Source organism: Carcharodon carcharias, chromosome 1, assembly GCF_017639515.1.
Source record: "Carcharodon carcharias isolate sCarCar2 chromosome 1, sCarCar2.pri, whole genome shotgun sequence".
Classification (NCBI taxonomy): Eukaryota; Metazoa; Chordata; class Chondrichthyes; order Lamniformes; family Lamnidae; genus Carcharodon; species Carcharodon carcharias.
In genome coordinates this window covers 31265578-31291437 of record NC_054467.1, presented here as the reverse complement: position 1 = coordinate 31291437, position 25860 = coordinate 31265578, and the positions used below count along the sequence as shown (strand labels likewise).

Sequence of the window (25860 nt, the reverse complement as noted above, 5' to 3'; positions counted from 1 at the left end):
TAATGTAGGGAGATATCAGTTTATTCCATACTGTAGGAATAAAAAAAACAGCATTTTTTTAAATTATGAGAAACTATTAAATATTGGTGTTCAGAAAAATGTTGGAGTCCCTGCATACAAATCACAGAAAATTGGCTTTTCTTGCAAGGGGGTTGGAGCACAAGAGTAAGAAAGTCTTGCTGTGGTTGTACAGGGCCTAAGTGAGACCACTCCAGTGTTCAGTTTTGATCTCCATATGTAGAGAAAGATATACTTACCTTAGGTAGTGCAATGAAGGTTCATTAGACTGATTCCTGGAAAAAGGGATTCTCTTATGAGGAAAGATTGAGCAGACTAAGCCAATATTCCTTAGAGATTAGAAGAACAAGAAGTGATCTCATTGAAACATATGTAATTCATAAGGAGTTTGACAGGGTAGATGCTGGGAGGTTGTTTTCCTGGCTAGGGAGCCCAGAACTAGCAAGTACAGCCTTGAAATTGGTTAGGCAATTTAGCACTGAGATGAGGAGAAATTTTTTTACTCAAAGGGTTGCAAATCTTTGGAATTATCTACCCCAGAGGGCTGTGGATGCTCAGATGTTGAGTACTTTGAAGAAAGTGATCAATATTTTTGAATGCAAGGGGAACCAAGGGATATGGATATATTGCGGGAAGGTGGAGTTGATGTATAGAATCAACCATAATCTTTTTAAATAGCGAAGCAGGCTCAAAGAACTGAATTTTATACAATTGCTCCAATTTTTAGGTTCTCATATATTTTCCTCCACTGCCCAATCTGCTGTGACTATCATGTACACTCCCTATTTGCCCAGTCCATTATGAACGCTTCTCTGCCCTGTTTTGTGCCTTTCTCCTCTGACCACCTAATTATGAATCCTCCTAATGTAACTGATCAAGCTCCTCTTCTGCGTTCTCCCTTTGTATCCTTGTTTCCTGCCCTATTATATATCCTCCTCACCTGTCCAGTCCCCTATGTCCCCTCCTACCTTGCCCACTCCATTATATACCCTGCTCACCTGCCATTCGGTTATATACCCTCTTCCTCTGCCCACTACATTATGTACTCTCCACCTATTACTTACCTTCCTCCTGTTATTTACTCCGCTCCTTCCTGCTTACTTACCTCACTCTTCTCTTCCTATTTAAACTCTCGTTATTCCACCTGACATTTCTCCGTTACTCAGTTCTCTCCACCATGTATTGAACCTCGAGCCTCACTCCGCACCCGCTGCCGGGCCATGGATCCGCGCTTGCGCCGAGCCGCCTAACGGCTCTGACCACCTGCCGTCTCGCGCCCCCGGCTCCCTCCTCCCCTTTCCTCTCTCCCTCCCTCCATCCCTGTGTGCATATGGTGGCGGGGAGGCTCGACCTCCAGGTTCGGCTGCCGATTCCGTCCTAACACCTCGCGCTCTGGCACCACGCCCTCCCCTTCGTGTAGACGGACGGTCCGGCGGGCGGGATCACTCCAGCTCCAGGTTCGGCTGCCGATTCCAAGCTCCTCCCCCACCCACGGTTGACGGTTTGAATCTTGACAACCGGAGCACGTTGCGAGGCGACGCCGCCTCCTGCTGTCCTGGCGTCGGCATGGCGCGTGCGCAGACAGGTCTGGCGGTTATAAATGTGAGCCAGCGGGGAGATAACGGGGAAAGGAGAGTGAATCAAGAGTGGGGGCGGGGTGAAAGGATTTAGGCAGCCCGGTGTCAGGCGGCACAAACTCGCAGCTAACGCGCCGACAGATAGTGTAAGTAAAACAGGGAAGAGAGGAGGGGAATTAATAAAAGGAAGCTGAGCAGAAGGGATCTTGAGGTAAGTGGTCTCGCTGAGTATTTTCTGCAGCAGATCCGCAGTTACTCCATCTCCATTCATTACAGGACTGGACTGTGCAAGGTACAAGCTGCACAAAAAAAAATCTCACCTTGTTTAAGATCGCTTTTCCTTATTGCATGATGTTCAGGATTTTTTATAGTTGCAAGCAATACAGCTAATTGTTAGTGATTTGCACGTTTTTAAAAAATAATGCAGCCATTGGCAAGAATTTTAACGTATTGCGGGCATTCCTGCACAATTATAAAATTTAGGTTTTTTGAGTGAAGGCAGTTATAACCAGGGTAAAAATAATGGGTGTTAATGTTTCATTAAGGTAAAAACGTGTCTCTGGATTTTTTAACAGACCTTCAGGAGGCTATTGTCAAAGGCCTTAGGCCTCTTTATGCTGTATTTCATTTCACAGCCTATAGTAGCTGTGTATATAATAACAAAAATACCAGTAAGTACAAATTAAACCTAGTTTCTAATCAAGATGAAGACAGTGGAGTCATTATAATTGGTCAAATTATGTAGTTCAATCCCGTTGGTGATTAAATCCAAGTGACTGCAATTCTGTCCTTTGCTGTTCCCTCCTGACAGTCCCTTGCCCATTGGTGCCATGGTTTGGACTGCAGATTCAAGGTGTCGTCATCCAGTTAATGTTTATCATTAATCTGCTAGCAATAATATGACCCATCAAATTGATGAAGTTAACATTTACAATCCACTAATACAATAAAATGGACAATTGGTTAAGGTGTGTGCTTTAGTTGTTTAATGTATATATTTAGCTTAGCCAATTGCTGCTGTGATCTGTAAACAGAAAATGCTGGAAATACCCAGCTGTTACATAGCATCTGTGGAGGGAGAGAGAGACAGTCAGACAGTTAACATTTCAGGTCAGTGACCACATCGTTTTTCTCTCTGCAGACCTTACCTGATCAGTATTTCCAACATTTTCTGTTCCTACTTCAGATATTCAGCATCTGCAGTATTTTGCCTTTGCGGTACTGTGATCTCTAATTAACATTGATCATCTTAACTGTCAACTTTGAAAGTTTCCACAGCAACAACTATTCTAGTTAGTGTAATAAACAATCCAATTAAGTGTGGATGATGTGAAAATATTGTGCTTTTGTTGCAAAACATAATTTTTTAAGGTATAAAACATCTGAATCTACTGTTTATATTCTTGTAATGTACTAATACAATTGATGTATTATGCAATGTTAATTGAAACTTTTTGTTAAGACTACTCATCAACCTTGATGATAATTTGATAGTTTCCTGGATCATGCATTCGAGGAGTTGGTCACGCCACAGCTCTAAGAGTTCAGGATCATAGCTGGTAAGCCATCCTGAAGAATAGGAAGAAGTAGGAAATGCAGGACTCTTGGGGGTGTCTGTGCAACTCAAACCAGTACTCAGCACTGGAAACTGCTGGGAGTGACAAAACCTTGAATGTGCAGTCCAAACCATGGCACCAATGGGCAAGGGACTGTATAGGAGGGAACAGCAAAGAATAGAATTGCAGTCATTATAGGAGATTCCATTGTTAGAGAGAGAGAGAGAGAGACAAGCATTTCTTTATCCTGCAAGGTGTGTTGCCTCCCTGGTGCCGTAATAAAGAATATTGCGGAGAGGGTGCAAAATATTCTGCAGGGGGAAGGGAGTGAACCAGAAGTTGTGGTGCACATTGTTTCCAACAACATAGAGAGGGCAGGTACTGAGGTCCTACGGTCAGGTTTTCAGGAGCCAGGGAGGAAGTTTAAAAAGTAGGACCTCAAGGTAATCTCTGGATCACTCCCAGTGATGTGCACTAATGAGAGTAGAAAGGAAGATAGGGAGGATCGATGTGTGGCTTGAGACATGGTGCATGAGGGAGGGCTTCATGGACATTGGGATCACTTCTGGGGAAGGAGGCACCTGTTTGATAGGGATAGGTTGCACCTCAACAATACTGACACCAATGTCCTCACTGAAGGGTTCACTAGTATAGTTGGAGAGAGTTTAGATTAAATTGGCCAGGGGTTGGGCCCCAGCTTATAGAAGTAGAAGAGAGGAATAGGGTGTATAAAGAAGTGTGTATTGGGTATTACTAGAGAGGGAAGTAGCACCATATTAGATAGGAGCAGTCTAAGAAGGATTATAAGGAATGCAAGACAAGTTTAAAATCTTTGTACTTAACACACAGTGTGGTGAATAAAGTTGGTGATCTACAAGCTCAAATAGTTGTGTGCGAATATGATGTAGTAGTAATAATGGAAAAATGGCTTAAAAAGGTGAGAACTGGGCACTTAATAAACAAGCATATACGGTGTTCAAAAAAGATAGGGAAGGGCAAAAGGGAGGTGGGATGGTAGTACTGATTGGGAAGACGTAGTGTTAGTGTATGATCATACCACCATAAAAGGTTATTGCGGAAAATTAAAGCTCATGGTATAGGGGTAACATATCAGCATGGATAGAAGATTGGCTGGCTGGCAAAAAACAGTGCGCGTAAATGGGTCTTTATCTGATTGGTAGGATGTGACGGGTGGAGCCCCGCAGGGTTCTGTGCTGGGGCCTCAACATTTTACAATTTACATCAATGACTTAGATGAGGGAAGCAAAGGCATGGTAACTAAATTTGCAAATGGCACAATGATAGGTAAGAAAGTATGTTGAGTAGAAAACATGAGGGGCAGAATTGATCAGTCCACTTGGCAGCGGCAGGCGTGAGCAGACAATATGGCAAGAAGGCCAAAAATCGATTTCACACTGACGTGAAACCAGTTTGCAATCTCCGTTCTGCCTGTCAATGGCAGGCTGCGTGTCCTGCCGCTGCACGTCGGGTACCTAATTTCAATACTTTAGCACTTCATTATAAGCCCTGCTCCCCCAGAATCATCCCCCGATGTGTTTACACATAAGTGCACCTGGCGAGCTGCACTTCGCTTGGGACTTCAAGGTTTGTTTGCCTACCTTGCTTCGGGCAGCACTCGTGCTCATCAGTGCTGGACTTCGCAGGCAGTAGGACATCACTTTTAGGGGTCGCATGGGCAGGTCTCTACTTACTGCCCAGCTGTAAGGCGGGGGTGACTTTTCAATGGCTGCAGGCTAGGGCTTGCTTGAGAAAAGGGGAGTGACCTCAGGAAAGGGAAGAGGCTGCAGGGCAAGAGCTTTACTGGGGAAGTTGGGCGTAATATTCCAGGATGTGTGTGGGGGCACATGTTGATTTGTGCAAGTGGCCTCAAGATGGTGAGGGCTGAGGGGGCAGTCTCAGACGAGATGAAGCCAGATGGAAATGTGAGAGTTTGTGTGAGAGAGTGAGTGATGATTTCCCCTGAACTAGCAGTGATTGAGATGCCAGTGAATGTGTGATGGCCTTGAGTGTGAGTTTAGAGTGATGAGATGGTCGCCTTATCCTGGCGGCACGGATGAACATTCATCCTCTTTCTGCACTGGATGGCCAACCTCTTCTGTGCAACGTTGGCACTGACCACCACTGCCATTGATTCCCATGCTGGAGCGGTGAGATTGCTGGACCTCCTGCGGCCAGAGCTGGGTGGAGAACATCATGACAAAAAGGCATTCCAGTGACAGGTTACTGAACTCTCCTTGGCTTTCGGGGCCATGACTTCACTGGCGCAGTCCTGGGCTGCAAGCATTGAGAACTGCGTGCACGGCTGCAGTTTAAATATGGCACCTCGAGTGAAGTAACAGTGTGGCGGGAGGCGGATGATAACATGCGAAAACACGCCTTGTGGCTGACAGATAAAACGTTTTTTTACACCCGCTACCGCACTTAGTGCAATTCTGGGATGATTCCACCCAAGGAGTTTGCAGACGGATATAAATAGGTTGTGAGTGGACAAAAATCAGGCAGATGGAGTATACAAACAAGGAGCAGGAGTAGACCATTCAGCCCCTTGAGCCTGCTCCATCATTTAATAAGATCATGGCTGACCTGAAAGCAACCTGAAATTTGTACCCCACCTATCCCTGATAACATATCACCCCCTTGCTTACCAAGAACCTCTGCCTTAAAAATATTCAAAGACTCTGCTTCCACCACCTTTTCAGGAAGAGAGTTCCAAAGACTTACAACTCTCTTGAGTGAAAAAATTTTGTCTCATCCCTGCTTTAAATGGGCGACTCCTTTTTAAACAGTGACCCCCTAGTTCTAGATGTTTTCCACAAGAGGAAACATCCTCTCCACATCCACCCCATCAAGACCCCTCCAGGATCTTCTATGTTTCAATCAAGTCACCTCTTATTCTTCTAAACTCCAGCGGATACAGCTTAGCCTGTCCAACCTTTCCTCATGAGACAACCCACCCATTCCAGGTATTAGACTGGTAAACCTTCTCCGAACTACTTCCAAAGCATTTACATGTGGGAAAAAGTGAAGTTGTTCATTTTGGCAGGAAGAATAAAAAAGCAGAGTATTACTTAAATGAAGAATGACTGCAGAATTCCAAGGTGTAGAGGGATCTGGGTCTTCTAGTGCATGAGTCACAAAAAGTTAGTATGTAGGTACAGCAAGTAATTAAGAAGGCTAATGGAATGTTATCCTTTATTACAAGAGGAATTAGACATAAAACTAAGGCTTCAGTTATACAGGGCTTTTGTGAGACCATATCTCGAATACTGTGTACAGTTCTGGTCTCCTTATTAAAAAGGATGTAAATGCGTTGGAAGTGATTCAGAGGAGGTTTACTAGATTGATACCTGGAATTAGTGGGCTGACTTATAAGGATAGGTTGGACAGGCTGGTCTTGTTTCCACTGGAGTTTAGAAGAGTGAGGGGTGACTTGATTGAAGTATATAAGATCCTGAATGGTATTGACAAGCAGATGTGAAAAGGATGTTTCCTCTTGTGGATGAGTCCAGAACTAGGGGGCACTAAGAGTCGCCCTTTTAGGACAGAGATGAGGAGAAATTTTTTCTCTGAAAGGGTTGTGCGGCTTTGGAACTTCCTGCCTCAGAAGGTGGTGGAAGCGAGGTCAATGAACATTTTTAAGGCAGAGGTAGATAAATTTTTGTTCGGCAAGGGAATCAAAGTTTATTGGGGGTAGGTGGGAATGTGGAACTCAACAAACAGATCGACCATGATCTAATTGAAGGGTGGAGCAGGCTCAAGGGGCCAAATGGCCTACTTCTGCTTCTACTTCATATGCTCGTATGGCTGATCTTCAGCTTCAACTCTGCTTTCCTGCTCGCTCCCCATATCTCTTGATCCCAAAAAGACCAAAAATCTGTCTACCTCAGCCTTAAGTATAATCAATGTTGGAGTGCCCACAACCATCTGGGGTGAAGATTTCCAAAGATTCACAACCCTTTGAATGATGAAATTTCCCTTCATCTTAGTCCTAAATGATCGGCTGCCTATACTAGGACTGTGTCCCTCTCCCCTGTATTCTAGATTCCCCACCGAGGGCAAACAACATCTTTGTCGACCTTGTCAAACCTCTTCATAATCTTGAATATTTCAGTGAGATCACCTCTCAGAGGACAAGCCCTTCATCCCAGCGACCAACCCAGCAAGCCTTTGTTGTACCACCTCCAATGGAAATTATATCCTTACTTAAATGTGGAGACCAATACTGCACATAGTACCCCTAGATGTGGTCTTACCAAAGCTCTGTACAATTGTAGCAAGACGTCTTTATTCCTGTACTCCAATCCCCTTGCAAAAAAGGCCAAAAGTGTCATTTTTCTTCCTAATTGCTTGCTGTATATGCATGCTATTTTTGTGTTTCTTATACACCTACACCAAAGTCTCTCTGGACGTCAACATTAATAAATTTCATGCCTTTTTAAAAAAAATTAAAAATAACATTTTGCATTTCCATTTTAATAACCAAAAAGAATACTTGCACCTCCCCACATTATACTCCATCTGCCACTTGCTTAACTTGTCCATATCTCTTTGCAGTCTCTTTTGTGTCCTCCATGCAGCTTACACTCTGACCTAGCTTTGTATCCCAGCAAACTTGGATACATTATTCTCTATCTCTTCATCTAAGTCATTTATATAGATTGTGATTAATTGGGGCCCCAGCACTGATCCTTGCAGCATTCCACTTGTCACAGTCTGCTAACTTGAAAATGACCCATTTATCCCTACTCTTTGCTTCCTGTCTGTTAACCTATCCACTATCCATGCTAATGTATTACCCCAAATATATTAACCAAAAAATCTTAATAACATGTGAGCAGGTAGGAAGAGGCAGGGTAGGTCCTAATTAGCGAAAAAGATGATATGTGCTTAGAGGAGCAGGGCAAGACTAGAATATTTAATATGTACCTTGTATCGGTGTTTATTAAGGAAGAGGATGCTGAAAAAAATGTCAATAGAAGTGGAGACGGTAGAGGTAATGGGTGGGGTGAAAACTGATAGGCAGGGTGTACTGGAAAGGCTGGCGATGCTTGATAGTGGATAAGTCGCCTGGTCCAGATGGCTTGCAGGTTGCTAAAGAAAGTGAGGATGGAGATACTTGGGAGGTGCCAGAGGTTTGGCGAGTGATAAATGTGATACCCTTAAAGAAAGGGTTTAAGGACATTTCTAATAACTACAGGCTGGTCAGTTTAACATTAGTGGTAGACAGGCTGTTGAAAGGATTAATTGCAAAAAGATCAACAGGTACTTGGAGAGATTTGAATTGATTAAGGAGAGCCAGCATGGATTTATAAAAGGCAGATTGTGCTTGACTAATTGAATTTTTTGATGAAATAACAGGGAGAAGAATGCAGTGGATGTTGACTATATGGATTTTAAGAATGTGTTGACAAAGTAGCACATTAAAGGATGGTTTACAAAACTAAGGCTTATAGAATAGGTGGATCAGTATATACTAGGTTAAAAAAATTGGCTTAAGGACAGAAAACGGCTCAGGTCCCAGAGAACATGTCGTCTGACTTTGCATAGTTCAGATAAATTGGGTGACTGTTTCATTCTGTGAAATGCGTTGCGCCTTTGTGCTAGTCCATAATGGGAGGAGCAGGAAGGGGAGACTTGACCCTGCTTGAATTATGCCGTCCATCCACTGCATAATTTATGAACTATACTTGATGTTTCTGACAATCCATGTTCTTCTGTGCTCTTAGTCGGAGAGAATGAATGCATGTAGGCTGTAAGGGGAAAACTTCATTAAATTTTGAATTATGATTTTTATTTAATGCATGTTATTTTGAAAGTCAGTGGCACTCTTCATAGAATCCAATGCTGTAAAACAGTTTAAAACTTTGTGTTAAGCTATTCTTGTATTCTTGCTTGTTCATAAGATGGATAATTTGACACTAACCTGCTTAGAAACCATGCTGATAACATTATGGCTGATTTTGGCAACTCAGTCATTTGAGGAGGGTGTGAGGGTAAAGACTGAAAGGAGAGCTTTTGGAATGGTAGGTTGGCATGCCATTCAAAACTTTTTTTAAAAAATGCATTATACTACTATGGAATATTCAGTATTAAAGGAATGTATTGCAACTCATCTTTTATTTTGTGCTATAATTGACTCTGTCCTCTGTTGTGGTGTTAAATTGTAGCCTTACCAGACTGGTTAGAAATAACATTAGCTGCATGCTTGGTATGTGGTCTAGTGAGTAATAACTATTTTTAAAAAAAATTTTTTTTGCTTGGTGTACTCCATTATTAATGAAGGCTACATATTTCCTTTTGGATCTTGTTCCATTTCAGCATTGATACAATAGTTCATTAATTCCACTTTGGGTGCTTATTTCAAATTAGACATTGAGTGCCTGAGCTATACACAATGCCCAGGAAGGTCCCAAGTTCAACCCTGCATTGGGTTATTTAATCTCAGCTGTTGGAAGTTGGGTGAGGACCAAATAATGCTCTGTTCTCATATTTTTCCCCACACTCGCTCTTTATAGCTATATGAGTAGCAGAGCAGGCTATTCATGAATATGAGCGCTTACAGGAGGGAGCCATAAAGGAGTTATTCTGGTGTCTTCTGGAGATGAGGGAAGAAAATTGGCGCAATTTTTTTTTTTTTTAAAAAAAGAATATGTGATGGTCATTAGTTCTGTATATTCCACACAGGTAAACAATCAATATGAGGCTGAAATGGGAACAGTTATTTCTTGGACTTTTGTTCATAGTAGCAGTAGTCTGGGCTGAAAATGATGATGACGAAGCAGAGGTGGATGCCTTGGAGATAGAAGAAACCACTGTCAGTCAAACTACTAAGGATAGCAAACCTACAGTTCAGGTGAATGTTTACTTTAAACACTTCTCCGAATGTGACTTGTGTTTCAGTATTGCTTGTATTTAAGGGAGAGGAGAATGAAGAATAGACCTTGAGGAGTTGCAATTATTAAAATGAAACCCTGTTTTTGAATTCAAAATCTCTGCCTTTCCTAATATCCAGACAACTTCGATGAATATTATCCAGTCTGAGAATATTGGATTAGCAGAAACTCTGTTGAATTATACAGCTTATGTTTTCATTCTTGCATTTATCATAAGGATGGCTAACTATACAGAAAAACGGGGGTATTTCCCTATTGGGCATGCTTCAGCATTGAGCAAATTGGGCATAGCTTGACAAAATGCAGAATGGCCTCCAATTCTGGTAAGCCTCCAACCTAATCTAATCTAAGAATAGCATCCTCAACTGTGAAGTTTCAATTTCTCACATCTTTAATGATCTCCATGCACCAGTATATTTTAGTCTGGTGGTGAGTCTACTGCAACCTGAATTAATGTTGCCTAAACTTGTAACGGATTTTTTTTTTTAGCTGAGAGAAAGAAAAGTTATACATCCCATAAGTCTGGACTAGCTCCATCATGGTCCCAAAAGGTTAAAAAATCTATTTGAACCCTTTACCACCTATTCAAATCTTATATCTGAATTTTCTTCCACCTGATGTATATGTTTACAGCATACAAATGTCAGCCATGAGCTCCATCTAGGATGGGCAGTTTGAGATTCAGGCAGTGAGTGGGTAATCTGGATCCAGCTTTTAGTCAATTTGCTGGCAAGTTAAAGATGTGTTTATTTTAATTATAAGAAACTATTTTGAATAGCCATATTACTTTCTGAATTGTTATGATTAGAAAATGCAAAGTCCAAACTTGACATAAAAGGAAAGCATATTTCTAATATAAACAATCTTTTGTCCCTATAAATAAAGTTTTTGTTTATTGTATACAAGTTATTGAAATTTACCTAAACTTGCAGATAACTTACAGGACACCAGTGCCTATTAGGGAGGTATATTTTGCTGATACGTTTGATCGTGGAAATTTAGATGGGTAAGAAGATTTTTTTTGCTCCAAGATTATTGAGAAAGATGCAATTCATTTAAGACATTTATTATTTAGCACTTTTTTTGGCTATGCTAATATGCTGATATTAGCATTGAATAAAAAATCACCATGGCACAAATGATCTTTCGCTCTTTTTCCTTTCTCATTAAAGATGGGTTTTGTCCAAAACCAAGAAAGATGATGCAGATGAAGATATTGCAAAATATGATGGTAAGGATTATTTAGACTGTAGCTTTTATTTTATGAATTAATGTGACTAATGTAACTGTTGCTATTTAGTGCTTCACGAGTAGCTAAGTTCTGAAAGTGGATGGATATGTCATCATGAGATTCTATGTCTTGTGGTTTTAAATTGTTTACCACTAATTGTTGGAACATAGCTTAAATGAAGCTTGGCCGGTTCCAAAATTGGGGACCAAGAACAAGCTATATTAAACTGCTGAGCTGAATTTTCCTTAAGTTGTAAGGGAGAGAACTTTGTATAATCAAGGCCTAACATTCAAACTAATCCTACATTACATCAGATCAGTTGAAGTCCTGGAAGTAATGGTCAGTACATTGTAACTGGCACTATGGGATAGTGCCTACATTTAATTTAGTCACAGACATGCATGAGCAATGTAACACGGTTCTCTTGTGGTGTGCCGTGCCACTAAAAACATTGCACAAAAGGTTCGCTTGGAGCATTGAAAGGGTCAGTAAATGGCACTTGCTCTATTTAACAAAAAGTTTACATTTTAAATTGATAATGAAAGGTGATGTCACTGCACACTGTATGTCAGCTGTAGCTTAGTTGATAGCACCCTCATCTGAGTCACAAGGTTCTGGGCTCAAGTACCACTCCAGGGCTTGAGCACAAAAATCAAGGCTGTCACTGAAGGAGTGCAGAGTGTTGAAGGTGTTGTGTTTCAGATGAGACCTTAAACCTGAGGCCCCATCTGCCTGCTTGGGTGGATGTAAAAGATCTCATGGCATTATTTTGAAGAAGAGTTGGGGAGTTCTCTCTGGTGTCCTGGCCAAGATTTATCCCTCAATCAACAACACAAACAGATCTTCTAGTTGTTATCCCATTGCTATTTATGGGAATTTGCTGTGCACAAATTGGCTGCTGCATTTCCTGCATTACAACAGTGACTACACTTCAGTCGTACTTCTTTTGGCTGTAAAGTGTTTTAAAATGTCTGGTGGTTGTGGAAAAGGCACTATATAAATGCAAGCCTGCTTTTATTGTAGTAACAGCTGTTTTAGCATCTTAGAATAGGAACATAGGAAATAAGAGCAGGAGTAGGCCATTCAGCCCCTCGAGCCTGCTCTGCCATTCAACTAGATCATGGCTGATCTTCTACCTCAATGCCATTTTCCTGCACTATCCCCATCCCTTGATGGCTTTAATAACTAGAAACCTGTCCAGCTCTTGACTTGAACATACTCTCAATGACTGAGCCTCCATTGCCCTCTGGAGTAGAGAATTCCAAGTATAAAATGCTTAAACATGGGTTTGTTCTCTGGCTCCTCTAAAAGAAATCAAGACCTGGCAATAGGAAGGAAAGCACTTTATAGTAGAAGAATGCTACTGGCTGCCACTATTGGCAAATATTTGGGGATATGTCTCTTGGTTTACCCTGGCTGATGGAAACCTGAAAATAAAAGGAATGATGTAACTTCCAAATAAAAATACACTTTCTGCTGTGCGATACTCCAGTACGTAGTTCTGTATTTTAGTATTTTCTGTCTATCTTATCTTAAAATGTCTTATCTCATGACCAGGCCCCAATCTTTGTTGCATAAATAGCCTTTCTTTATGTAGCCTTGAGATTTAGTTTGTTCCACGAACTATGTATACTCAGTGCTTTTCAGTGAAATGTATAAAATTCTTAGAGGGATTGACAGGGTAGATGCTAAGAGGCTGTTTTCCCCTTATGGAACATTTAGATATAGGGGACCTGGTCAGCCATTTAGGGCTGAGATGAGAAATTTCTTCGATCTTTGGAATTCTCTACCTGCAGAGAGCTGTGTATGTTTAGTTGCAGAATATATTCAAGGCTGAGATCAATATATTTTTAGATTCTAAGGGATCAGGGTGATCAGGGATCAGGTGGGAAACTAGAATTGAGATGCAAGAAAAAACATTTATCTTATTAAATAGCAAACCAATTTTGAGGAGCGCTATGGTCTATTCCTGCCCCTATTTCTTATGTTCTTAGCTAGGTTCCTGGCCATAGCTGTGTCCACTGAAAGTGTAGAACAGAGGAAAGGATGGAAAATTAACAGGTAAATTCTGATTTCATGTGTCTTGGCTACAGTAGAGAACTTCAAGCAGATCACCTGCCAGTATGGCTGTAGCTTTCCTGTGATAAGCACTTCTCTATAAAGGTGCACCTGAGATGAAGGGTTTTGCTGTTTGAGTCCTCATATCCATGAATTTGTATTTTAATAACTCTCCCTTAAATTAGGGAGGATTCATATCATGTAACTTGAGCCTGTAAATGTCAAATGCATTCTCTATTTACATGCCCCCTTATTTAGCAGAACACAGTTTAAAATAAAGCTACTCATGTTCTACATGTTATGTCACAACATCAGAACATTATAGTGCTACATTCAAAGCATATTATTAAAAATAAAGTACATTTTTATTTAATTTATAATAGTCTAGCCTGTCAATTTTCTTTTTCTTGCCTTTTGTAGGAAAATGGGCAGTAGAGGAGTTGGTGGAAAACACAGTGCCTGGTGACAAAGGTTTGGTGCTAAAGTCAAAAGCAAAGCATCATGCAATTTCAGCTCCACTGAAGAAACCTTTCCTGTTCAAAGGTGAACCTTTAATTATTCAGTAAGTACCTATTTGGTCATCTTTGAAGGGGAATTACAAGATAATTTATAAAGTTAACAATGCAATATTGCATGTCTGACATTATTTGATTTTCATTTACACATATTGTACAAAAACCAAGAGGTGAAACTGAGAAAATATTTTAAGGTTTAGTTTTGCTACTTTATATCTGACCAAAATTGGTAAATATTTAAATCATGCAAAATTGTAAGCCTAAAAATTTGAAGAAGAAAAAATGTGTCTACATGTGTTCATCAATCAATTGATTCATATACTCACCTGATGAAAGAATTGTCTGGAAGTGGACTGTTATAGTTTTGTGTGTAAACCAAAAGTTGCTTTGTATTGGCCTGAGAGGAGTATTTATGCTTCCAAAAACCCCAATATTAATTTGACAAAATTATAGGCCCGTAACTTCCAAGTGCCCCAGCACCTGATTTGGGGGTAACTTCCAAAGAGGCGCTAGGGAATCCCTCTGGAAAGTTCCCAGGTAAGGGTTTGCACGGCAATTGCCCGGAAGTGCACACTTCCTCAGGACAATTGCACTACACTGGGAACCATCTGAAAATGTGATTTAAATCACAAACTTTGGGTGGTTCTGTCAAGGTTATATAAATAGTTACTCAGAAAACATTAGAATTAAAACCTATTCTAACTTCTGAATAACTATTGTAAAGACCCAGACTGACCCCATGGGACTTCCCTGACCTCCGATGCCCACCCCACCCCCTGGACCTTTGACTGACCTCTGCCCCCAACTTCGGGCAGCCCCGGCAAATGGAAGCGTCATCTAATTTTCAACACCAGGTAAGTGTGTATTTATTTCTTTTAATCCTACGGGTCAACACTTTCTGATGCTAATCAGAAGTTACAGTCCATTAAAATAGTTTGCTAAGGTAAGACAATCCAGTGAATTTACATTGGAGTTGCTGGTAGGTGCATAAGATCCAAAGTCAGGAATTGGCAGTGCAAGCACTCATCTAAGGTCAGCATAAAAGCAGATTTAGATTGTCAGCAGCTCCAAGAATTTCTGAGTTTGCTTTTTTTTGTTTGAAAGAATTTCAAGTTGCTGAAAAATCAAATTCCGGTTCCCTAGTGCTATAATGGCTTTGGTACTGAAAATGCTGGGCTAATATATGTAAGTTCAATAGGGAGTTTGGCAGAACCAAAAAAAAAAGTACAATGCTTTAGTCACTTAAGTTTGTAAAAATGCAGTGAAAGCATAGAATTGACAGGTAGGATGGTTTCTGTGCTGTTCACCCAAGTTTGAACATCAAACGCTACCCCTAAAGTGGTTTAAGTTGAAACAAAAACAAAAATAGCTGGAAAATCTCAGCAGGTCTGACAGTATCTGCAGAGAGGAACACAGTCAACATTTCGAATCCATATGACTCTTCATCAGACTGTTCTGATGAAGAGTCATATGGACTCGAAATGTCGACTGTGTTCCTCTCCGCAGATGCTGTCAGACCTGCTGAGTTTTTCCAGCTATTTTTGTTTCAGATTTCCAGCATCCGCAGTATTTTGTTTTTATCTTAGTGGTTTAAATTGAATTGGCTCTCCTGGTAGCAAGATGTTCGGTGGGGGGTGGCTCTGTCACGAGGTTATGTCTCTTCATTTTTGAAAATATGATTTTTCAAATTTCAACTGACTGTAAATTTTGTAATTTGAACTGTTTAAAAATGAAAGTCCACATTTTATGGTGGAAGGTGAAAAACAAGACTCTTGGCAAGTGTGAAGTGAGACATTTACTGTAATCTAGACATCTTTCGAAACTGGTAACTGTCTAAAAAAGATACATTTCCACCAGAGTGCCAAGGTATTGGTAAAGGGTATTAAGAGGGTACATGCCCATCCCCTTATACCATGTGCAACTGGAGGGCAACTTTGTGTCAGGAGCAGTGACTGTGGGAGTCATTCCCTGTTTGCCTGTGGATGGTGTCAACGTGCTCCTCAGCAATGACCTGGCAGGATGAAAAGTGATAGCATCCCCAGTAGTCTCAGAGAAGTCAACCCAGGTCAGGGACACAGAACAGCTGCAGGGAAAATGCCTGGCATTGGGAAATGTTAAGGCTGGCACACAAAATCCCAAAGGCAGGGTATATTGGTATGTGGGGGAAAAACCCAAGCCCGCATCAGCCAGCATTTTCGCTGACCACATTCTCTCAAGGATGCAGTAAGGTTTTGCAGAACCTGTGGCACCTGCCAGGTTGTGGGAAAACCCCAGCCTGCAATAAAACCTACACCTATGATTCCCATGCCTGTTTTTGGGCAACTATTCAGCAAGATGCTAGCGGACTCTGTGGGGCCCCTACCCAAAACAAGAGGGAGCTACCAGTTTATCCTCACCATCATGGATGCGGCTACCTGCTTCCCAGAGAACGTTCCCCTGGAAACTATATCTGCCAAAATGGTGGTGGGGGAATTAATACAATTCCTTACAGGCATGGACTGCTCACGAAGCTCCAGTCAAATCAGGGCTCACATTTCATGCCCCAGATATTCCAGGAAGTTATGGGTAACCAGGGTGTGACCCAGCAGAAGCCCTCAGCCTAATGCCCACAGCCACAGTGGGTGCTAGAACAGTACCACCAGATCCTTAAAATAATGATCAGGGCATACTGCCATGAGTACCCCCATGACTGGGATAAAAGACTAGGTTTTCTTCTGTTTGATACCAGAGACTCACCCCAATAAGTCCACCGGTTTTACTCAGTTTGAATTGGTTTATGGACACCAGAGGTCCTCTGAAACTAATCAAGGAGAGATTTTTAGAACAGAAGGAGGAAGTCTCCATGTTGGACCAAGTAACAGTGTTCTATAAGTGATTCAAGAGCATGTGATGTGGCTTGAGAATACTTAAAAAAAAATCTCCCAAACAGCTATGAAAAAACAGGTAGACAAACATGCCAGAGCCCGAACCTTTCAACTAGGAGACAACGTGCTAGTGCTCCTACGAATACTATGTAAATGCTTTAAAGTCCAGTTCAGTGGCCCCTACAGAGTAGCAAAGAAGCTTGGGGAGGTAAACTACCTAATTGACACTGCAGACCACAGGAAAAAGAAAAGACTGTGTCATGTCAACAAAATCACAGCCAGGAAGGGGACAAAGCAGGTGACTGTCTGTCCAAGAACAACAGACTTACAGGATGAGAGATACAGGATGATTTGGAGGGAGAAGTGCTCATGCTCAAGCTGAATGGCTCTGCAATGACTACTGAAAGGTAAATGCAGTGACCAGAGCTATCTCCTACCCTGTTCCCCACCTGGAAGACTGCACAGATAGGGTAGGGAATGCAGTCTACATTACAAAAATAGATTTATTCTGGGGATACTGGCAGGTTCCCTTGACTGTGCAAAGAAAATCTCTGCATTCTGGCTCCAGATGGGTTATATCAGTGTCAAGTCTTGCCATTTGGGCTCAGAAATGCCCCAGCCACCTTTCAAAGGCTGATGAACCAGGTGGTGACAGGCTTGTCCATTTGTGTAGTGTACCTTGACGACCACCTAGTATACAGTGACATCTGGGAAACTCAGAATAACTGGAAGCCCTCTTCCAGAAATTATTCACCTGACCTTGTGATCAATCTTGCAAAGAACGAGTTCACTAAGGCTCAGATGACCTACCTAGGACATGTGGTGGGTCAAGGACAAGTACTGCCCAGAGCTGCAAAGGTACAAGCAGTAGTACACTTCCCTATTCTCGCAACAAAAGGGGAAATCATGAGATTTTTAGGGATGTGTGGGTTCTTCTGCAAGTTCATCCCAAACTTCAGCACTTTAGCTGTCCTGCCTATAGACCGACTGCAGAAAAAAACAAAACTAGTATGGACTAAGAAATGTCAAGCTTTCAAAGCTGAAATCCGCTTTAATAAATGAACGAGTACCAGCAGCTCCAGACTTTAACCAAGCATTTAAAGTAGCCATCAATGCTAGTGACCACTAGGTAGGGGCTGTCCTCCTCCAGGTGTAAGAATCAGGAATAGAGAAACAAAAACAAAAACAGAATTACCTGGAAAAACTCAGCAGGTCTGGCAGCATCGGCAGAGAAGAAAAGAGTTGACGTTTCGAGTCCTCATGACCCTTCGACAGAAACCAATCGGATAGTTCTCCAAAAAAACTGAGCAAACAGAAGAAATTATGTTCCACAGTAGTAAAAGAAACCCTATGTTTATTACTGGCTCTCAAACACAGATGTATATCCAAAATGAATACAGGGAGATCACAGTCTATACTGACCAAAACATTTGTGGAGAAAATTTAGAACTTTGAAAACAATGTTATTCTGTTGGAGTTTGTTTTTGTAACCATGTCACCTAAGAAAAAAATCACCCACATTACAGGAAAATCGAATGGGACTGCGGATGCCCTGTCCAAACTTAAGAGACTCAGTTAGAGTTGATGGAATAATCCAGATTGAAGCTAAGAGAGTTAATGGAAGTGATTGTGTTTCATTTTTTGTGGCTTGTGTTTTTATACTTAGTAATGAAACGAGAGTGAATCTCATTTCATTTTTTTTTGTGATGGGGTGTCAAGTCTGTGCCCCTTTTTTATTTTTGAAAATATGGTTTTTCAACTTTCAACTGACTGGAAATTTTGTAATTTGAACTTGAGATAGAGCAAACTGCTTAACAATGCAAGGCCACGCTCCAAGGTGAAGGTGAGAAACAAACATATCACTCAGGAGCGTGAACAGAGACACTTTTCTTAAAATCCAGATACCCATCGAAACTCATAACTCTAAGGAAGGGTCATTAAAACTTTAAAGTACTGGATATTGAAATGGTGGCTGCCACAGACAGACACACCCAAAACCTCTTCAAAATAGAGAATGGCCGAAGTATTTCAAGGCAAAGCTCCACAGCCACTTGAGAAAGATTGTGAGTGACACTGGTGGTGTCAGGAAAGTCTTCAGCAGAGAAAACAGGATCTCCGGCGCGCATGCCCTCTCCCTGCCCCTCTCCTGCGCGCGCCCTCTCCCTGTCTCGGCCCCTCCCCCTTCTTGACTTCACATTTTTCATCTTTTTCTTGGGTTTAGTGGTTAATAAATTTGCTCTTCCTTGACTCAAGAAAATCTTGTTTGAATGGCCCCTTATTGCTCACAGCTTAAATAGTTAAATACATTCCGATTTGTGAAAGGCAAATATTCATGAAAAAAAACTTAAACCTTTGTTGTGATCAACTGAGGAGGTTGGGGCAGTCACTTCACTCCTTCTTGGTCATAACTCTCACAGGAAGCTGGAAGAGAGTGGTCTGGGTACATGATAGCAGAAGCTGTTGCTGCCTAGAACTGGAAAGTAAATGACGGCAACAAAAACTGATAAGTAAAATGTAACAGAAATGGGGACAGGGCTTGACCACCAGGAACAGAATTGACAAAAAAGTCAAGCATGCTCTAATCTTCACTCTTGACTTACCACCCTGTAGCTTTGGGTGTGCTTGCTCCACAACAAAATTTAACATGATTTGTTTATCCAACAGAAATGTTTGCCAAAACCATGAAATAGAGGGTCAGAATCAGAGTTTTCTGGTTTAGCAACCTGATGAAATGTCAGAAGGAGATGGCTGACTATATGCAGAATGTTCTATGTACTTGTTTTTCAGGTATGAAGTGAATTTCCAAAATGGCATTGACTGCGGTGGTGCATACCTAAAGTTGCTCTCACATACCGATGACCTGAAGCTAGTAAGTATTCAATCAATTTCAGAAGGACTTTTTTCCCACTTGCATTGTATCAGTGGTGGGTCATACCAGAATTGCCTTCTGTTGTCACTAGTATTTGCTGATTATCCTGTTCCTGCCCATGTTTAAAATGGTGATTTGATGAGCAGCATCACAGTTGAGTCTACCCCTGCCTCTCCTGACATCAATGTGCACTTTTCAACAAGGTCACTAGTTAATGGTGACCAGCAGGAACCATAGCTTGTCATTCAGTTTTTCATCTTTCAGCGTCCTTTTCCTCCCACACTGGGGCCGAGATTAACCCAAGAGTAAAATGCTGAGATTATATTGGATAAGTAATCCATGATTGTAGTTTGAGATTTTGAATTCAGTTAAAATAAATAAATAGGTAATAAAAAGCTGATATCGATAAAGAAGGAAACCTGTTGTCCTTGCCCAATCTTGCCAATATTATAGGCAGTGCATGTAGACTTCATATAATATTTTGCATTTTCAAAATGGTACTCAAAATTAAGTACAGAAAGGACATGGGTAAGGACAAGTGGAGATGGTGGCATAGTGGTAGTGTCACAGGAATCACAGGATTAGCAATCCAGGGGTCCAAGCTAATGCTCATGGTAGCTGATGGAATTTAAATTCAATTAATAAAAATATGGAATTGAAGATTGGTCTTTGTAGTGGTGACCATGACAACTATTAATTGTTGGGGGAAAAAACCAACCCGTTCACAAATGTCCTTATCTGGTCAGGCCTGCATGTGACTCCTCAACATGGTTGACACCTAACTGCCCTCTAAAATGGCCCAACAAGCCACTCAGTTCAAGGACAATTAGGGATGGGGCAACAAATGCTGGCCTTATAGCGATGCCCCACATCCCATGAAAAAGTAAGAAAAAAATGAACAACTGATGCCCTGTGCAAAAACTTGTGCCTTTGCATAGTAATTAGGAAAGACAGTTAATGAAGAAGGTTGTACTGGTTCTTTCTGAACCCTCTTTAGCATTGATATTGTTATTTGAATGTAGTGTTATTAATGATACATGCAGTATTCCAAATTTTATCTCATTAGTGATGTATACGTATTTTGTCAGATTCTGTTCAACTCTGAACTGTTGATGCTGACTCTGTACCATGATGCATTCCTTGCCTTTGCATTAACCCAACAGATTGATTATTGGCTAAAGTGGATAATACAAGGGAAAATCAGGCTGAATATAGAAGTACAGAGAGAAATGTAAAAGGAAATAAGATAAGGCAAAGGGCCAATACAAGAACAAGATTTGTGGCTCACTTGAAAAGGAATGCAATTTTAAAGGTTGTCAGAGGAGCAGTGAAATTGATTAGGGAACAAAATGGAGACCTATTGGTGAAGATAAAAGGCATGCCTTGAGGTACTATGTGAGTACTGTACATCGGTGTTTACCAAGAAAAGTTCTTTGCCATAGCTATGGTCAACAAATAAGTTTTGAGATACTGGATGCAATTAAAAAGAGAGGTATAACTAAAATATAAATGAAACTGTTTTCATCACTACTTAAACTGGATAAGTCACCTGATCTGGATGTGAAGCTTTCTAGGTTGTGGAAGGAAGGAAGGGTGGAAATTGGTGAGGTGCTGACTACAATCTCTGAATCATCCTTGGTTGAGGGAGGGTAGCAGATGATAATCAGTAGGAGGTTTTCTTCTTCTTCCGCTATTTGCCAGGTTAATCCTTTGTCCCCTTGTGGAACAAGGGTGTAACATTTGCAGTCCTCTGGCACCACCCCTGTATCCATCACCATGTTGAGCACCACTTGGCAGAAGCACTGAGGGTGGTAAGGGCATAGAATGTACGTGGGTAAGGGACTTCAATGACCATCACCAAGAGTGGCCCTCCAGCACCACTACTGACCAAACTGGCCAAGTCCTGAAGAACAGATTTGTTGGACTCAGCCTGCGGCAAGTGGTAAAGGAACCAACAGGAGGAAAAAGCCTATTCAAGCTTGTCCTTGCCAACCCACCTGTCGCAAATGCATCTGTCCATGATGATGTAAGTAGGAGTAGTGACCACATAGTCCTTGTGAAGACCCAGTCCCATCTTGACACAGTATACACTCCATTGTTTTGTGTGGTACTGCCACTGCTAAGTGGAATAGATCAATCCTGGTTCAATGAATAATGCAGGACGGCATGCCAGGAGCAGCACCTGGCATACCTAAAAAATGAGGTCTCAACCTGGTTAAGCTACAACGCAGAACTACTTTCATGACAAATCGCAGAAGCAGCATGCAATAGATAGAGCTAAATGATCCCACAACCAATGTATCACAACAAAGCTCTGCAATCCTGCCACATCCAGTCATGAATGGTGATGGGCAGTTAAACAACTAGCAAGAGAATGAGGCTCCACAAATATCCTCATCCTCAATGATGGGGGAGCCTAGCACATCAGTGCAAAAGACAAGGCTCAGGCATTTGCAGTCATCTTCAGCCAGAGATGCCAAGTGAATGGTCCATCTTGGCCTCCTCCTGAGCGCCACACCTGCCAATTCGATTCACTCGATGTGATATCAAGAAACTACTGAAGACACTGGCTGCTGCACAGGTATGAGCACTGACAATATGCCAGCAATAGTACTGAACTCATTGGCTGCAGACTATCTGTGCACCAGCCTAGTTGTTACAGCACAGCTACAACATTGGCATCTAGCCAACAATGTAGAAAATTGACCCAGTGTGTCCTGTCCACAAAAAGCAGGACAAATCCATTCTGGCAAATTACCACCCCATCATAAGAAATGGGAGCAAAAGTGGGCCAATCAGCCCATTGAGCCTGCTCCTCCATTTGATAAGATCGTGGCTGATTTGATTGTGGCCTTAATTCCATCTTCCTGCCTGTCCCGCATAACCCTGAACTCCTTTGTCAATCTAAAATCTGTCTAACTCAGTCTTGAATATAATCAATGACCCAGCCTCCACTGTTGTCTGTTAGTCTTTGGAATTCTCTTCCACAATCCTCAGAGAACAAATTTGTCCTCATCCCCGTCAAAATTGGGAGACCCGCCAGGACCCCTCTAGTTTTAGGTTCCCCCAAACGAAGAAACATTCTCCTAGCACCCACCCTGTCAAGCTCCCTCAGAATCTTATGTTTCAATAAGATCACCTTTCGTCCTTCTAAATGTCACTGAGTATAGGCCCAACCTGCTCAAACTTTCCTCTTAGGAATCAGCCTGGTGAACCTTCAGGGAACAGTCTCCACTATCTGGAGTCCTATCTAGCACAAAGGAGGATGGTTGTGGTTGTTGGAGGTCAGTCATCTCAGTCCCAGGACATCACTGCAGGCGTTCTTCAGGGTAGTGTCCTCTGACCAGCCACCTTTAGCTGCTTCATCAAAAGGCCAGAAGTAAGATGTTCACTGAAAGCACAATGTCCAGTACCATTTGCAACTCCTCAGATACTGAAGCAGTCCATGCCAATATGCAGTAACATTTGCACAATGTTCAGGCTTGAGCTTATAAGTGGCTAGTAACATTCATGCCAGGCAATGACTTGACTCCAACAAGAGAGAATCCAGGCACCTTGCCTTGATATTCAATGGCATTACCATCTCTGATCCCCTGCTTTCTAAATGCTGGGGACTACTAGTCAAGCTATTTCCAACACCCTATGATTCCAAATTCTAACTAATTTGCATAAAGATTTTCAAGTCACATCTGGTTCTTTTGACAACCACCTTATATCTGGTTTATCTAATTAACTCAGGGAAACACCATTGCTTTTCCAGACGAGCAGGAGGTATACAGTCTTCACCACACTTTTTTCAATCCTTTAGTTAATTTTGTATCTATGGCCAGAATTTTTGGGTCGGTGAGCGGGGCCTGCTCACCGATGCGTAAAACGACACGCGGTGACGCCAGGCGTGCATCCTGACGTCACCACGTTTCATTCAGATTTTCAGTTCGGCGGGCGCACACCTGAGTTGGCTGCGCACCTGCCTAACTGTCAAAAGCCTATTAAGGCCATTTAAATATCAATTGAAACAGTAAACTGAACTGCGCGTCTAACCTTAAGGTTGGCGGGCAGGCGAAGAGCCCCGACGGCCTTCGCGTTTATCATGGAACCTCATCCACGGGTGGAATGAGGTTTCATGAAGGTCTTTAAAGTTTTATAAAAATTTTTAATAACATTCATTGGCATGTGCCAGCTCATGTGACTTTCACATGAGGGGACATGTCTTTGATTTTTTTTTTAGTTTAAGTTCTAAAAAATTGAATAATCTCCCTGAGGCAGCTCTGTGCTTTCACTGAGCTCCCTGAAGGCAGATAGCAGTGTCGGGAAGCTGCAGACCTGCAAATAATAAAATAAAGCACAAAAAAGCTGCAAAAATTGTCCATGCAGCACAGTAAAGCACCTGAAAGCACACCTCATAAAAATGCTGTCCTCGGGTATTTCTTTTTATTTTATTTCCAAATTCAGATTTCATCCTGCCCTTGGATGAAGTTTCATCAAAAATGTAAAAGCTGCTTGGCTGATTGGTCCGTCTGCCAACCATAAGGTTGGATGGGCCACGAAAAATCGCTGACAATTGTGCCATTAATGGACTTAATTGGATGCTTGATTGTCAGCGGGCATGCTTCCGACTGCCACGCGCGCCCACCGAACGAAATATTGCTCGAGTGCACGATGACATCGGGACGGTCACCCGACATCATCTTGTGCGGTTTTATGCCCGTTCAGGTCAGGCACGCATCCGCCCACAGAATGTAAAATTCTGCCCTATGATTCTATATGGAATAAGCCTAAATGTTGGGGAGAGCTCTTCTGCTCTTCAAAATAGTGTTATGGGATCTTTGTCGTCTACCTGAGACTGAAGATGAAAGTGAAGTGTCTACCTTAATAGAATTTTAAAATATTTCAAATGGCGTGCTCTCATTGGTAGAACTGGTACTCTATTTGTATATTGGTCACACTCCATCCCTTTCACTTTTTGTGTGTGCGTAAATTGTTTATCATTCTGCTTTTTGAATTAGGAGATTGAAATCTCCTAGAGACTGAAATTGAAACTAGGGAAGACTGACATATCTTGAGGGAATGGAACATCATTTTGATGCCATGATTTTGAGGTGCAGTGCCTTTAAAAGAGGAATTTCTATTGATAATATAGCTTTGCTTTTAATGCAACATGTATACAGCTGTTAGAAGCAGATTCTGCAAGTTGGTAAATTTTATATTTAAAGAGGTTTCGTTGAGCAGCCAACAGGCCCTCAACATTAAGTTGTTAGACAAAGAGCATACCTTATTGCATTAACACCAGAGCTGCTTAGTGTTGAGACTGCTGTTCCTGGGGGCATTGGGATTCCTCAAGGGGGCTCTTCAGTTGCATAAATTTCCCTTGGAATTCAGTCTGCTGGCAGGAACATTTGCTTCCCCAGGGGCCTGGGTACTGACAGGGGGCTCAACATGAACACTGATCTGTTGTCCCCTGTATAGGGCAATCTTTCTGAGCAAGGTCTATCAGCAGAAATCCTTTGGACCAAAGAATGGGAAACACAGGAATTCACTAACAAGTTCCTTGTGACAAACTCCATCTGTTGCTTGAACTACCTCTGCAAGAGTGGTCCTTGCTAAACAGGTTCAGGACAGGCCAAGGCCCGTGTGTGACCAGCCTCTACCACTGGGGCTTCAGTACAAATCCTTTACGCACCCATAGAGAGACATAAACAATGCTGCAAATTACCAAGGAGTCTCCCTTTTACAGGCAGACTAATCACCTTAAATTCAGCAAATGAGGCTATCGCTTGGCTTTGGGAATTCACATTCACTAAATAAATACTATATTATAAAACAAATACACAATTTACAGATCTGGCAGCATCTATGTAAAGAAAAACATGGTTAACGGGCTGAATTATACTGGCCTCCGTCTCCATCCCTCACAGCCATGGAACTGGTAAAATGACTCGGGCCCGTGTTGAGCTGTCTTTCTGGCGTTGTCCTGTCGATGAGCAATTTTGTAAGATGCAGCAAGTGAAGTGAATTAGTAGTAGATACACCAGTGGCAGGCTGGTGATTAAGGTTGTGAACAGCCAATTGTCAGATATCTGTCTATCTTTTTTCAGTTTTATGAGTGACACATGGGATGCATGGAGTAGTTTCACTTCCTCAATGGAAGTAAGATCTGAGCAGCAGTTGAATTGTGGGGGAACCTGGTAGCCATAGTTTGAATCTGTCTGCAGGCTGTGTGTTGAGGAAGCAACACATCAAGTTTGGAGGCACTGCAAA

At 41.8% G+C, this 25860-nt stretch overlaps 1 protein-coding gene across 3 annotated transcripts in view; it reads left to right on the top strand.

Annotated features, from left to right (window-relative positions):
* Positions 1-1642: 1642 nt before the first annotated feature.
* Positions 1643-25860, top strand: part of LOC121278565 (calnexin-like) — a 59403-nt gene continuing 35185 nt past the window's right edge. The window contains exons 1-6 of one of the 3 annotated variants that reach the window (XM_041188952.1): positions 1643-1741; positions 9857-10025; positions 10998-11071; positions 11238-11296; positions 13775-13916; positions 19521-19602. In XM_041188952.1, coding sequence (XP_041044886.1) covers positions 9870-10025; positions 10998-11071; positions 11238-11296; positions 13775-13916; positions 19521-19602 — 513 coding nt within the window. In that variant the 5' untranslated portion in view covers positions 1643-1741; positions 9857-9869. Of the gene's footprint in view, positions 1888-9856; positions 10026-10997; positions 11072-11237; positions 11297-13774; positions 13917-19520; positions 19603-25860 lie in introns of all 3 variants that reach the window. The other 2 variants (XM_041188951.1, XM_041188950.1) reach the window with 2 other exon arrangements.